We start from the raw sequence: 13,991 nt of genomic DNA, 5'->3' as shown, positions 1-13,991 counted from the left end.
GGGTGGAACAGTTGGCAATAAGTAGTTTCATGTTCAGTCTTGCACGTTAAGATGTATCTTGACATCAATATCTTTAGTGGAGGAGAAGGAAAAGATTGGGAAAGTGCTGCTGAGTAATTGTGACGTAAGAGGTGACCGCAGCGTCTTGTGACCGGGCCGAGGACTTTGTGGTTTGTTGTTGTCCTCTTCCCTTAGATGACTGCTTTTTAGTCTGTGACTCAGAACTTTCACTCTGGTGGACATTGAACCTAGGACGAAAAGCTCTTGGGTAATAAACACGTGTGATGGAGGTTCTTAAAGGGGAAAGCCACCCAATTTTTTTGCGACCGGTTTTCCAAATGAGGTCTACATATGGTAAAATTCCTCTGATCTATCATTTGATCATGCAGAAAGTCTGAGAAATGTGGAGTTTCCAAACAGAAGACCTAAAAAAAAAAAAAAAAAAAAGAGCATCGCTTAGGCTGGGTTCACACGGGCGTTGCGGGAAAATGTGCGGGTGCGTTGCGGGAACACCCGCGATTTTTCTGCGCGAGTGCAAAACATTGTAATGTGTTTTGCACTCGCGTGAGAAAAATCACGAATGTTTGGTACCCGAACTTTTTCACAGACGTTCGGGCTTGGGTTAGGTGTTCTGTAGATTGTATTATTTCCCCTTATAACATAGTTATAAGGAAAAATAATAGCATTCTGAATAAGGAATGCTTAGTAAAACATCGCTGGAGGGGTTAAAAAATAAAAAAATAAAATTTAACTCCCCTTAGTCCACTTGATCGCGATGCCGGCATCTCCTTCTGTCTCCTTTACTGAACAGGACCTGTGGTGAGCATTCATTACAGGTCAAGGACCTGTGGTGACGTCACTCCGGTCATCACATGATCCATCACCATGGTAAAAGATCATGTGATGGATCATGTGATGACCGGAGTGACGTCACCACAGGTCCTTGATCTATAATGAATGCTCACCACAGGTCCTGTTCAGTAAAGGAGACAGAAGGAGATGCCGGGCATCGAGATCAAGTGGACTAAGGTGAGTTAAAAAAAAAATTAACCCCTCCAGCGCTATTTTACTATGCATTCTGTATTCAGAATGCTATTATTTTCCCTTATAACCATGTTATAAGGGAAAATAATAATGATCGGGTCTCCATCCCGATCGTCTCCTAGCAACCGTGCGTGAAAATCGCACCGCATCCGCACTTGCTTGCGGATGCTTGCGATTTTCACGCAACCCCATTCACTTCTATGGTGCCTGCGTTGCGTGAAAAACGCAGAATATAGAGCATGCTGCGATTTTCACGCAACGCACAAGTGATGCGTGAAAATCACTGCTCATGTGAACAGCCCCATAGAAATGAATGGGTCTGTATTCAGTGCGGGTGCAATGCGTTCACCTCCCGCATCGCATCCGCGCGGAATACTCGCCCATGTGAAAGGGGCCTTAGGAAATTTCTCTGACTGACTATGAAAATAAAGTGGAAGTCGTCGTAGCAGCTTTGAATCTCATTCATACTGAATTAAAGGGGCTGTCTCGCGGACAATTCCTTTAATATTAGAGGTGACCTATATCGGTTGGCTCATGGCACCACCAGGAACCAGCTAATTTTGTGGGGGAAAGCTGCAGCCAGACAGACTTTTTATATAGGACTCCATCAAAATGTATGCGCTGTTTTTACACCTATACAGGGCCTGAAAAGTCACTTTTCTTAATTGTAGAGTGCACACGACTCAGGTGACTTGAGTGCAGGTTACCCTTTAGTGACATCTTAAACTTTAGCCTTAAGGACCAGTAACATTTTCTCCTCTGTGATCCATTGGTCATAACTTTTTTTTTTTTTTTTTCTTTAAATGTACCATATTTCTCACTTTATAAGACGCACCCAAAGTTTTAGAGGAGGAGGAGGAGAATAAGAAAAAAATATCTTACTCAGAACAGATTCCCACGTCAGATGTCGGGTCAGGCCTGACACCCCCATCAGAGATTGACTTGCCTCTCCTGCTCCACAGAACCGATGGTCTGCCCTGCACTCATCGCCCCCTAGTCTTCTCTGGATCCGTGCTGCACTGTGACCTGACTGCATACAACTTCAGGTCATAGCGCGTGGACTACGTTCTGACGCTGTTCGCAGTCGGGATAGTGCAGTGCGGACCCGGCGAAGACCAGGGAGCAATCTGGCTTCCCTCGCCTCCTGGATACTAGTGAGCACTTTTTATAAGACGGGGGGGGGGGGGGGGGTGCAGCTTATAGAGTGGAAAATACAGTAGCTATATGAGACCTTGCAATTTGTGAGACGGGCTGTAATTTTTTTTTATAGGAACCATATACAGTAATATATTAAATATTCTCTTTTTTTCCAGGGGATGAGATAAAAACCAGCAATTTCAGCATTTTAATTATTATAATTTTTTTTTCTGCTTGAATCTGTTTGAGCTGATTAGTTGGGTGGGGGGACCTTGTGTCGGGCGCTGCCCTCCTTACTCCCTGCGCTAGGTATACCGTAGTGTGGTAGGCTCACCTGGCGTGTTCCTTTAAGTCTTTTCTACAGTCAGGTCCATAAATATTGGGACGTCGACACAATTCTAACATTTTTGGCTCTATACACCACCACAATGGATTTGAAATGAAACGAACAAGATGTGCTGTAACTGCAGACCGTCAGCTTTAATTTGAGGGTATTTACATCTAAATCAGGTGAACGGTGTAGGAATTGCAACAGTTTGCATATGTGCCTCCCACTTGTTAAGGGACCAAAAGTAATGGGACAATTGGCTTCTCAGCTGTTCCATGGCCAGGTGTGTGTTCACACTCATTATCCCAATTACAATGAGCAGATAAAAAGGTCCAGAGTTCATTTCAAGTGTGCTATTTGCATTTGGAATCTGTTGCTGTCAACTCTCAAGATGAGATCCAAAGAGCTGTCACTATCAGTGAAGCAAGCCATCATTAGGCTGAAAAAAACACAACAAACCCATCAGAGAGATAGCAAAAACATTAGGTGCGGCCAAAACAACTGTTTGGACCATTCTTAAAAAAGAAGGAACGCATCGGTGAGCTCAACAACACCAAAAGACCCGGAAGACCACGGAAAACAACTGTGGTGGATGACCGAAGAATTCTTTCCCTGGTGAAGAAAACGCTCTTCACAACAGTTAGCCAGATCAAGAACACTCTCCAGGAGGTAGGTGTATGTGTGTCAAAGTCAACAATCAAGAGAAGACTTCACCAGAGTGAATACAGAGGGTTCACCACAAGATGTAAACCATTGGTGAGCCTCAAAAACAGGAAGGCCAGATTAGAGTTTGCCAAACGACATCTAAAAAAGCCTTCACAGTTCTGGAACAACATCCTATGGACAGATGAGACCAAGATCAACTTGTACCAGAGTGATGGGAAGAGAAGAGTATGGAGAAGGAAAGGAACTGCTCATGATCCTAAGCATACCACCTCATCAGTGAAGCATGGTGGTGGTAGTGTCATGGCGTGGGCATGTATGGCTGCCAATGGAACTGGTTCTCTTGTATTTATTGATGATGTGAGTGCTGACAAAAGCAGCAGGATGAATTCTGAAGTGTTTCAGGCAATATTATCTGCTCATATTCAGCCAAATGCTTCAGAACTCATTGGACGGCGCTTCACAGTGCAGATGGGCAATGACCCAAAGCATACTGCAAAAGCAACCAAATAGTTTTTTAAGGGAAAGAAGTGGAATGTTATGCAATGGCCAAGTCAATCACCTGACCTGAATCCGATTGAGCATGCATTTCACTTGCTGAAGACAAAACTGAAGAGAAAATGCCCTAAGAACAAGTAGGAACTGAAGAGTTGCAGTAGAGGCCTGGCAGAGCATCACCAGGGATGAAACCCAGTGTCTGGTGATGTCTATGCGTTCCAGACTTCAGGCTGTAATTGACTGCAAAGGATTAGTAACCAAGTATTAAAAAGTGAAACTTGATTTATGATTATTATTCTGTCCCATTACTTTTGGTTCCTTAACAAGTGGGAGGCACATATGCAAACTGTTGTAATTCCTACACCGTTCACCTGATTTGGATATAAATACCCTCAAATTAAAGCTGACAGTCTGCAGTTAAAGCACATCTTGTTTGTTTCATTTCAAATCCATTGTGGTGGTGTATAGAGCCCAAAATGTTACAATTGTGTCGATGTCCCAATATTTATGGACCTGACTGTATATGAAGTATAATTTTCTTGGAGTGGGTTTGTAGTATTCTCCCTTTAGTCTCGTGTGCCTGAGTACTGCATCTTATGTGGGTGCCAACACCCGTGAGTCATCTCGCCCGTCTGTCTGGTGGGATGATGTATGTATACAGTATGCAGATGATGTAACAGGAATCATTTGTATTCTTGTATGGATGCAGAAGAGATTCTGCCAGCTCTTGTTTCTTGCAGCTCTCGATGTTCACATAACCGGACGTGAGTCTTAGAGGAGCTCTAAAGCTGATCATAGACAACATTGGTTTCTTCCAGATCTATAGACAATCTGAGGTCTAATTGAACTAATCCTTTAGTTTGTCTTTGGCCTCATGCACTCCACCGTATTTTTGGTCCACATCCAATCCATATTTTTTGCCAATTGAATGCAGACCCGTCGATTTTCTACAGGGCCACATAAAAGTGTCATCAATCCATGCGGATGAGCTGCAAATTTAAGAACATATTCTATTCTTGTCTGTTTTGACATTTCTACAATGGGGCCCTCAAAAATGGTGGATGGACACAGACCACATCCGCATTTTGCAGATCCGCAATTTGCAGACCTCAAAACTAATCCGGTAGTCTGCAAGAGGCCTTAGAGATAAGCCGCTCATCTCGCATGGTTTCCTGAAATCAGTGTTTAACAGTAATGTTTCCATTTACTGACACCAAGCTGAACATTTCGCACACCATGGGCCAGATTTATCATTACTCTGACAGCTCACTCCACTTTCACATATGGCTAAAGTCAGTTTTAGCCAAGTCAGATTTATGAACGGCCCTTTAAGACTGTAATAAATGTGGTTTGACGGTAGCAGTTTATCCGTCAGTAAGCAGCTTTACAAAAGTCGCACGTCTTTACGAAAAAGTCACATGTTCTATTAAAAAGTCTCATAAGCGTGGTCCTCACTGCAGTGAAATTGCGCATTTTTTTGCGACTTTTTAAAGGGCCGCAATAGTAAATCTGTCTAGAGATTCATTTACATAAGAAAACACGCCCACTTTCAGAAAACTGGCGAGCATAGTGTCGAGCAGAAAAAAGTTGCAAATTTTTGCTCAGTTTTAGTGATTGCGCAAAAATTTGCGACTTTTTCACTCCATTATTCTGACTTGAGCTAATGATAAATCTGGCCCCATATCTATTAGAGAGTTGCAGGACTTTTAAGAATAATTGTTCTACTTGCATAAGAGAAAAATGTCAATGCTTTAGTCCAGTAATATAGTAGAGGTATTTGAATTGTTAAAGGAGCTGTCACCTCTCCTGACGTGTTTTAGCAACTTTTTGCATCCCCCATCTGACGATATCCAGTCCCCAGTTCGACAATATTCAGCGAGTGCTGCCAGTGTCAGACTGTGCAAGGACATACCTCCAACTGGTAACACCCAGCTGGACCTTCATTACAAGACTGCTAATAATTCATTCATAGCTTCTAGCGGGAATAATGAAGGAATGACACCACATAGAGCCATAAGAACAGATTCTCCAAAATTGCTATTACATCAGAGATGCAAGTGGCTAAAGCAGACAAGTCAGGTGATGGGGCAAGTCCACTTTAAATTCAAGCAACTCCCATAGACATAACTTGGGAGGACTGCGCATGGCCACTTATCCTTTGACATCTGTGGGTGAATGTGGCCAGTATGAAAGATAAACAGGAGTCCCTTTTTCCCACCTGGCCTTGCCATAAAGGTTTTAACATGGCACTAACTCTTTAAAAGATTCATAACCCAGATGTCCGCACAGCCTTAAAGCGTACCTGAGTTTTCCAAAAAAGTTTACGTAATAGCTGTGCGCTTTTTGTACAATCATAGCTGTGAAGGAACAGTTATGTTTGGACTTCCTAATGTCTCTTTCAGCCATATAATTTCCTGTTTCAGCTGCACAGCTAGATGCATTTAAATCAGAAGCAGGGGGTTCCTTCTGTGGAATCTGCCAGCACTGTACTGCTGTGACCTCCTTACTTCCAAAAATATATATATATATTTTTTTCCATCTCTGGAGCTCACAAAAACGATAAGGAGGCACACAGACACACAGGAGGCTCCTGTAATGTTAAGAAGCAGTGTAAAAGCAGTTTTTATCCGACTCATGATCAGCTAGCAGGGACACGCTTCCACTTCCTCTCAGCCGTCTTCTGAGTCTTTGTTACCAGGGATGGATCTTGCCTGGCAACAGGCAGTGGACTGCAAATTAGGTGGAATTGAGACTCCTAGTGGCCATAACATTACAGCTTTTTATTTATTTTTTATTTTTATATAAGTGATTTAGAAATTTGCGAGTTACACTGTTTTCAATTAAATTGTATACAGAGACTATTTTTGTCCCATGAAGACAGTCCCTTTCCTTATGCCCTAATAGTACATGTAGACATAAATATGGGTCCTGGACCCTCCTCTACAAGAACTGCTCTGCAACTGAAAAGCCGCCATCTAATACTACTTATTCCCTGAATCTTCTGGCTGCAGCTTTCCTATGGACGATTAGCTGTCTGCCTAGTGCTAGAGCTGCGGCATTTAGAGGCTGATGCCCGTAGACATTGGCTGATAGTAGGCATGGAGGCTGCTGATGATGGTGTGAGTGATTATAGGGAAAAGAGCAATCAGTTGCTTTTAAACCTTTTTACTGGTTTTGCTGTGTAGAATCGGAGATGTCTAGCTTTTCTTAGGCTACTTTCACACTAGCGTTTTACCTGATCCGGCAGGGCTCAGCAAAAACCCTTCCGTTACTGATAATACAACCATCTGCATCCGTTATGAACAGATGCGGATGTATTATCTGTAACATAGCCAAGACGGATCCATCATGAACTCCATTAAAAGTCAATGGTGGATGGATCCGTTATCTATTGTGTCAGAGAAAACTGATCTGTCCCCATTGACAGATCAGACAGCATTGTGGGTCATGACAGATCCGGTTGTATTATCTGTAACATAGCCAAGACGGATCCGTCATGAACACCATTAAAAGTCAATGGTGGATGGATCCGTTATCTATTGTGTCAGAGAAAACTGATCTGTCCCCATTGACTTGCATTGTGGGTCATGACAGATCCGTCTTGCTCCGCGTCCCAGGATGGAAAGCAAACCGCAGCATTCTGCGGTCTGGGAACGGAGTGCATTTTGGAGCATTCCGTTCTGTTCAGTTACGTTTTGGGGACAAAACGGAAGTGTTTTTTTTTGTTTTTTTTTTTCTCGGTATTGAGACCCTTTGACAGATCTCAATACCGGAAAATATCCACGCTAGTGTGAAAGTAGCCTTACCTTCATGTAGATACTTTTGACCAGGCTGCCAGTAATTTGCTTTTAATTAACCTTTTTTATGATTTTTTTTTATTTTTATTTTTTTAAGTCTGTAGTGTAGTGTGCTGACGCTTTACAAAGAAATTCATGCCACGTTCTCGTATGTTTGTTACCCCTATTATTTCAATGGATATTTTTGATATTGCCGGTGGTCTTCGCATCTGGACTTCTATATGATTGCTAAGTCTTAAAGGTGGACTCGGTGAAAACCCGGGATGAGCTTACATTATCTAGTTATGAAGATGTCGTCTTACAATTCAGTCCGAAGTTCAGTGTGGCATCATAGCTCTAAATATAACCATGCTATGAGCAAGCAATACGTTATCGGCCATTGCACCTCACTGTGGTGTCTACTGTGACCACCACCCATGAAAGAGAAGCAGAAGACAATGAGTGCCCCCCAAACACACACAAGACCTTCCCATCCTGGGTGACCACCATTTCAAAAGGGGTTGCAAGAAATTCTAGACTGTTGATTGAAGCTCGAGTTTATTTATTTTTCTAGTTAGACTATTTGATTGCTAGCTTTCCCTTTTTTTTGTTGCAGGCTAACCTGTGTTTTGTGGATATCGATAACCACTTTATTGAGTTACCAGAGGAATTCCCTCAGTTCCCAAACAAATTGGAGTTCATCCAGGAAATCTCTGAAGTTCTTCTGAACTATGGGATTCCCCCAGAGGGAAATTTACATTGCAGCGAGAGCGCCACCAAGCTGAAGAGCCTCATGTTTGATGACTTGGTGAATGACAAAAAGAATGGGAACATTTCCAGTCACAACATAAACATGTATGAGCTGCTCAAGGGTAACGAGACCATGGCACGACTGGAAGCTCTAACCAAAAGGACGGGGATAAGCATGGATAAGATCAGTATCAGCGTTCCTCTGACGGACACAGAGGACGTCCACAAGCTCCAGTGTACGGAGAAGGAACTGAAGGATTATAAACTCAATGTGCAGATTCGGGAAGTGTTCGCTAATCGCTTCACACAGATGTTTGCCGACTATGAGGCCTTCGTCATCCAAGCCGCACACGATATGGAGTCCTGGCTAACAAACAGAGAGCAGATGCAGAACTTTGACAAGGTAAAGTCTAGATTAATTTGTGAGTTATTTAAAGGTTTTGTCTACAAATTACATCCTGTGTGTGTGTGTGTGTGTGTGTGTGTGTGTGTGTGTATATGTATGTATGTTATTCCAGAGCAGCGCTCACTGGTTGTCATTGGAAACCATCAATCATCTTGTTGTCAGACACACCCCTAAATCAGCTGTGCTTCTGTAATGTAGGGGGAGCTAGTTTTCCTGCTACCAACAGGAGAATGTGAATGGTTTAAAGAAGCTCTGTGCAGACACTGAAAAAGCTGGAAGTATGCGTGCTGCTCTGGAGCATAATACAGGATGAAGGATCTGTACAGGATAAATAATGTATAACCACAGTGACATCATCGGCAGAACAGAGTGCAGCTCTGGCGTATAGTACAGGATGATAATGTATGTACACAGTGACTCCACCAGCAGAATATTGAGTACAGCTCTGGAGTATATTACAGGATGTAGCTCAGGATCCATACAGGATAAATTACGTAATGTACACAATGACTCCACCAGAATAGTGAGTTCAGCTCTGAAGCATAATACAGGATGTAACTCTGGATCAGTACAGGATAAGTAACGTTATGTATGTACACAGTGACTCCACCAACAGAATAGCGATTGCAGCTCTGGAGTGTAATACAGGATGAAATGGATTTTCTGAGCAGTACAAGCTTCTCCCATCCTCCAGAAGCAGTAAATACATGTCTAACAATTACAGTAATCACAGTCTGTCTCTTGCAGGCCTCTTTCCTGTCAGATCAGCCTGAGCCGTACCTCCCATTCCTCTCTCGATTTATTGAGACGCAAATGTTTGCCACGTTTATCGACAATAAAATCATGTCACTGTGGGAAGAGAAGGAACCTTTGCTCCGAGTTTTTGATTCTCGCATTGAGAAGAGCCGGCTTTACAATGTGAGAGCACCAGCCATTCGGACCTCCACGTACCAGTCATGTACCACCTTGAAAGAAGCCGGTATGTCTTGGGGGTGTTTCTGGATCCTTCTGTAGTTTTGATGCGCGGTCAGTGTTCTCCTTTTGAGGTAGCCCACAGATGTGTGTTAAGATTGTGGAAAGAATGATTTTAAGGGAAAATCACAACCCTTGTGCTTTTTGTTTTCCTATCGGTGGTCTTTCTGGGTTTGCACAGACGTTGCATCACAGTACAGTACATTATATGTCATTCAGAGTTACATTTACCCCCTTGCTTCCCTCTCTCACATTGCCTTACCTGTGTCAGTCTTAAAGAGAATGTGTTCAAAAATTTGGACAGGAGGGGACCCTATTGACTTACATGGGAGAGTTTTCTAGGCATGCTCTGTGATCTGTGCAGAGGTCATTGTACAAAGAAAGAATAGATACGTTTGACAATTGCCTATTGTGAATGGTTGATACTGTTTTATCTATACACAGAGGTGATATCTCCTTATCATTACAGGCAGGATTAAAATCGCAGATAACTGTAGTAAAGTGATCTGTAGAGATCAAGAAGTGACGTCTATTATTAGGCTTAGGGTACTTTCACACTTGCGTTGTTTGATTCCGGCAGGCAGTTCCGTTGCCTGAACTGACTGCCTGATCAGGCAAACTGTATGCAAACGCATGTCATTTTTTCTGACTGATCAGGATCCTGATCAGTCAGAAAAATGCATTGCAATACCGGATCCGTTTTTCCGGTGTCATCAGGCAAAATGGATCCGGTATTTATTTATTTTTCTCATTTTTAAAGGTCTGCGCAAAATCCGGCCTTCCGGTATTTTGAATGCCGGATCTGGCACGAATACATTCCTATGGAAAAAAATGCCGGATCCGGCATTCAGGAAAGTCTTCAGTTTTTTTCCACCGGAGATAAAACCGTAGCATGCTACGGTTTTCTCTTTTGCCTGATCAGTCAAAATGACTGAACTGAAGACATCCTGATGCATCCTGAACGGATTACTCTCCATTCAGAATGCATTAGGATATACCTGATCAATTCTTTTCCGGTATAGAGCCCCTAGGACGGAACTTTAAGCCGGAAAAGAAAAACGCTAATGTGAAAGTACCCTTAGCAGCCAGTGTGAAAAATGCAGGATTTTATGTTTTTGTTTAAATATAGATAATGACATGGAAGATTAAAAATAACATCAACAAAAATTCTTCAAAAATGCGTTTAACATAAAAACATGATTTAAACAATAGGTCATTTTCTGCTGAAACATTCCCCTTAACTGTATCTCTGTAACAGTGCTGCAGTTCTGTACCAGTTAACCTCCCTGGTGGTCTGATTCTTTAAGTAATTTTGTACCCGAAGCGGTACCTTCTTGCGGAGCTGCGGCTGGAAGTTCGGTGCCGAGCTCCGGAAATGCGAATGCGGACAGCACACTACGTGTTGTCCGCATCCATTCCTTCCCCGTTGTAATTGCACCATGGTGGTTCCGAGTGTGGTTCGGGGTTACCGCTTCTGCAAGTGAAAGTTAACCCCGAGCCACACTCTGGATTACCGCCAGCGAGGTTAAGTACAGTAGGTAGCACCACGTACAGCACAGAGAACAGAATTTTGGGATAACAGAGTAAAAAGTCAATTTAGATAGTATAAAGCTCTTCAACAGCGGGCTCACTGCATTATTTCACATTGAACAGGTTGCTCAGTTAGCAGTTTGGACAGATTTGCACATTGACTTGCAGTGATGCATTCGCCGGCTTGGAATCCTTTATAGCTGCAGGGGCCGCATATTATCGCCCTCGCCATTTGGGTGGAGACGCTTTTCTTTGTGTAATAACTTCTTTGTCAGCTGAACTTGTCAGTGTTGCTCACGCCATTCAGAGCTATTCTACTGCTCTTTAACGCTGCAAATCGTGCTTACTTTTAGGTTACTTGCTTCTCCAGAGGTTAGCTGCTGTACATATTGAAGCCCCACAGCCACATGCATTGGTCACAGAAGGAAACCTGACTGATCGTAAACATGCAGTTTTATTTTTATTTTCCGCACAAATACTAAATTCACCTTTTTTTCTTTTTTGCTTTGTTTCCACATTCACTTTATGATACTAGGCTATTCACAGACTTCTAACTGCAGAGGTAGTGTATTGTGCATGGTATAAAGCAGGGCACCACCTGCTGCTCAGAGGATTATTAGGCAGTTGCTTAAAAGAAAGCTGTTGGAACAAATGTCCCTTTAACTGTACAATAAAATATCTTACATCTTCTGTTCTGAGATATGAATATTTGAAGGTCCAGGCCAAAAGCTTGAGGCTGCACTACTGGGAGATCCCAATTAGGGATGAGCGAATAGACTTCGGATGAAACATTCAAAGTCAATTCGCATCAAACTTCGTTCTAATACTGTACGGGGACTTTGTGTAATAACTTAATAAATTAGTTTGTATTGTAAAAAAACATTTCCTGAACTCTGGTTCGGTTCCAAGGTACCACTTGGAACCGAACCCGAGTTCGGGAAATGGTGAATTTTAGTATTTGTGATGTTTCATCCTAAGTCGTTTCGCTCATCCCTACTAATCCCAATGACAATATATACCCTTTTGATGTCTGTCAGGTGCTAGTTCATCAGAATCTCACAGTAGTGCAGCCTCAGACAATGGGTCTATAACTTCAGTCGATCCATATATTTTATTTTTATTTTTTTCACATTTTTAATGTAGTAATGTGAAGGACCTTTTTCTGCTTGGTCAGCTTCAAACATTTCTCAGATATAATACCCTTTAGTAAATGAGATATGACATGAATCATGTAAAAAATGAAAATCGGATATCGTATAGTACTTGACAACCTCTTCCTATCAAAGCTAGAACCAGCCCTGTACCTCATATGGATCCAGAGATCTCCCCATTCATTGTTCCAATTGTTCTGCTAGATTAATTTCAAGCTTTTTCTCTAAGGGCATGTCCTGTCTGCTGCAGGCATTTGTCTGTAACTGTCACAGCTTCTAACAAAAGATATGGCTGGTGATGGTTGAAAGATTTAAAGGGGTTATCCAATACTATAAAAATGTCCCCCATATGCCGGGCCCCTCACAGTGAATATACTTACCCCGCTCCCCCACAGCTTCTCCCCGTGCGCGGATGAAAATATCCGGTGTCTGGGGGGATGGGGAGCAGCCAATGGCGGACGGGGGCGAGACTCAGGGGCATATGGGGTAGATTTTTATAGTATTGGATAACCCTTTTAAACTGAGGGTGTGCGACCACCTTAGTGAGGTGGACGGAGAAATAAGAAAAAGAACAAACAGCAGGTGGTGCTATACATAGGCTGTAGTACATTTTTAATTACATACAGTTATAAAGTCTTCAGATCCAGGTGCTGGTTTGAAAAATTTTGAATATTTTTCGTGGGACAACCCATTTAATGTATTCAGCGTTGCCTGGGAGTATCCGAACTAGAGATGAGCGAATCGACTTCGGATGAAACATCCGAAGTCTATTCGCATAAAACTTAGTTTGAATACTGTGCGGAGCGAGCGCTCCGTAGAGTATTAGAATGTATTGGCTCAGATGAGCTGAAGTTATTACTTCGCGAAGTCTCGTGAGACTTCGGGTAATAACTTCAAAAATTTATTTGTACTGGTAAAAACCTTTTCCCAAACTCTGGTTCGGTTCCAAGTGGTACCTTGGAACCTAACCAGAGTTCGGTAAAATGTTTTTTACATTAGAAATTAATTTCTGAAGTTATTACCGAAGTCTCGCGAGACTTCGCAAAGTAATAACTTCAGCTCATCTGAGCCAATACATTCTAATACTGTACGGAGCGCTCACGCCGCACAGTATTCAAGCAAAGTTTTATGCGAATTGACTGCGAATCGATTCGCTCATCCTTAATCAGAACTTTCACATTTTGTTTGAGAGTTAATCCGTTTTTATCATCTTCGATACACCTTCTATTCCTAGTTGGGGAAGGGCTGCTTCACAGTGTAGATTGCTGACTTGTGTGCTCATTGTTTTAGCTCAATCCATCGAGCAGCGTTTGACAAAGATGGATCACACAGCCATCCGCCCTCACCTGCTGGACATGAAAATTGGACAAGGAAAATACGAGCAAGGATTCTTCCCCAAGCTGCAGTCGGATGTTCTGATGAATGGGCCGATCAACAACAAGTAAGAGCCTGTTCTATACAACGCGCTGAGAGGATTTCAGAGTTTTGGATTCCTAGAACGCTTTCATGTCTGGATTAACTTCAAAGTCCTATTATCTGTAAGGAAAAATATATAATTGTTCTCTATTGATGGCGAGCTTGTCATCACCTGCAGAGCAGGGAGGAGGCTGTAAAGGACATTATCGTAATACCTTTGCTTATGTACATAAATCTATAGCTACCACAATACTTCCCTCTGTAGAGAAAAACGTGACTACTATAATACCGCACCTAGGCACAAGAATATATCTTCTATA

The 13,991-nt window shown here is 42.4% G+C and overlaps 1 protein-coding gene across 3 annotated transcripts in view; it reads left to right on the top strand.

Annotated features, from left to right (window-relative positions):
* The window catches only part of DENND5B (DENN domain containing 5B), a 94,921-nt gene that overhangs the window by 43,487 nt on the left and 37,443 nt on the right, over nucleotides 1-13,991 (top strand). For all 3 annotated transcript variants that reach the window (XM_040438914.1, XM_040438906.1, XM_040438898.1), the window contains 3 exons: nucleotides 8,063-8,599; nucleotides 9,350-9,581; nucleotides 13,546-13,696. In XM_040438914.1, the coding sequence (XP_040294848.1) occupies nucleotides 8,063-8,599; nucleotides 9,350-9,581; nucleotides 13,546-13,696 (920 nt within the window). The remainder of the gene's footprint in view (nucleotides 1-8,062; nucleotides 8,600-9,349; nucleotides 9,582-13,545; nucleotides 13,697-13,991) is intronic.

Source organism: Bufo bufo, chromosome 1, assembly GCF_905171765.1.
Source record: "Bufo bufo chromosome 1, aBufBuf1.1, whole genome shotgun sequence".
Classification (NCBI taxonomy): domain Eukaryota; kingdom Metazoa; phylum Chordata; class Amphibia; order Anura; family Bufonidae; genus Bufo; species Bufo bufo.
This window is presented reverse-complemented; position numbering and strand designations above follow the sequence as displayed.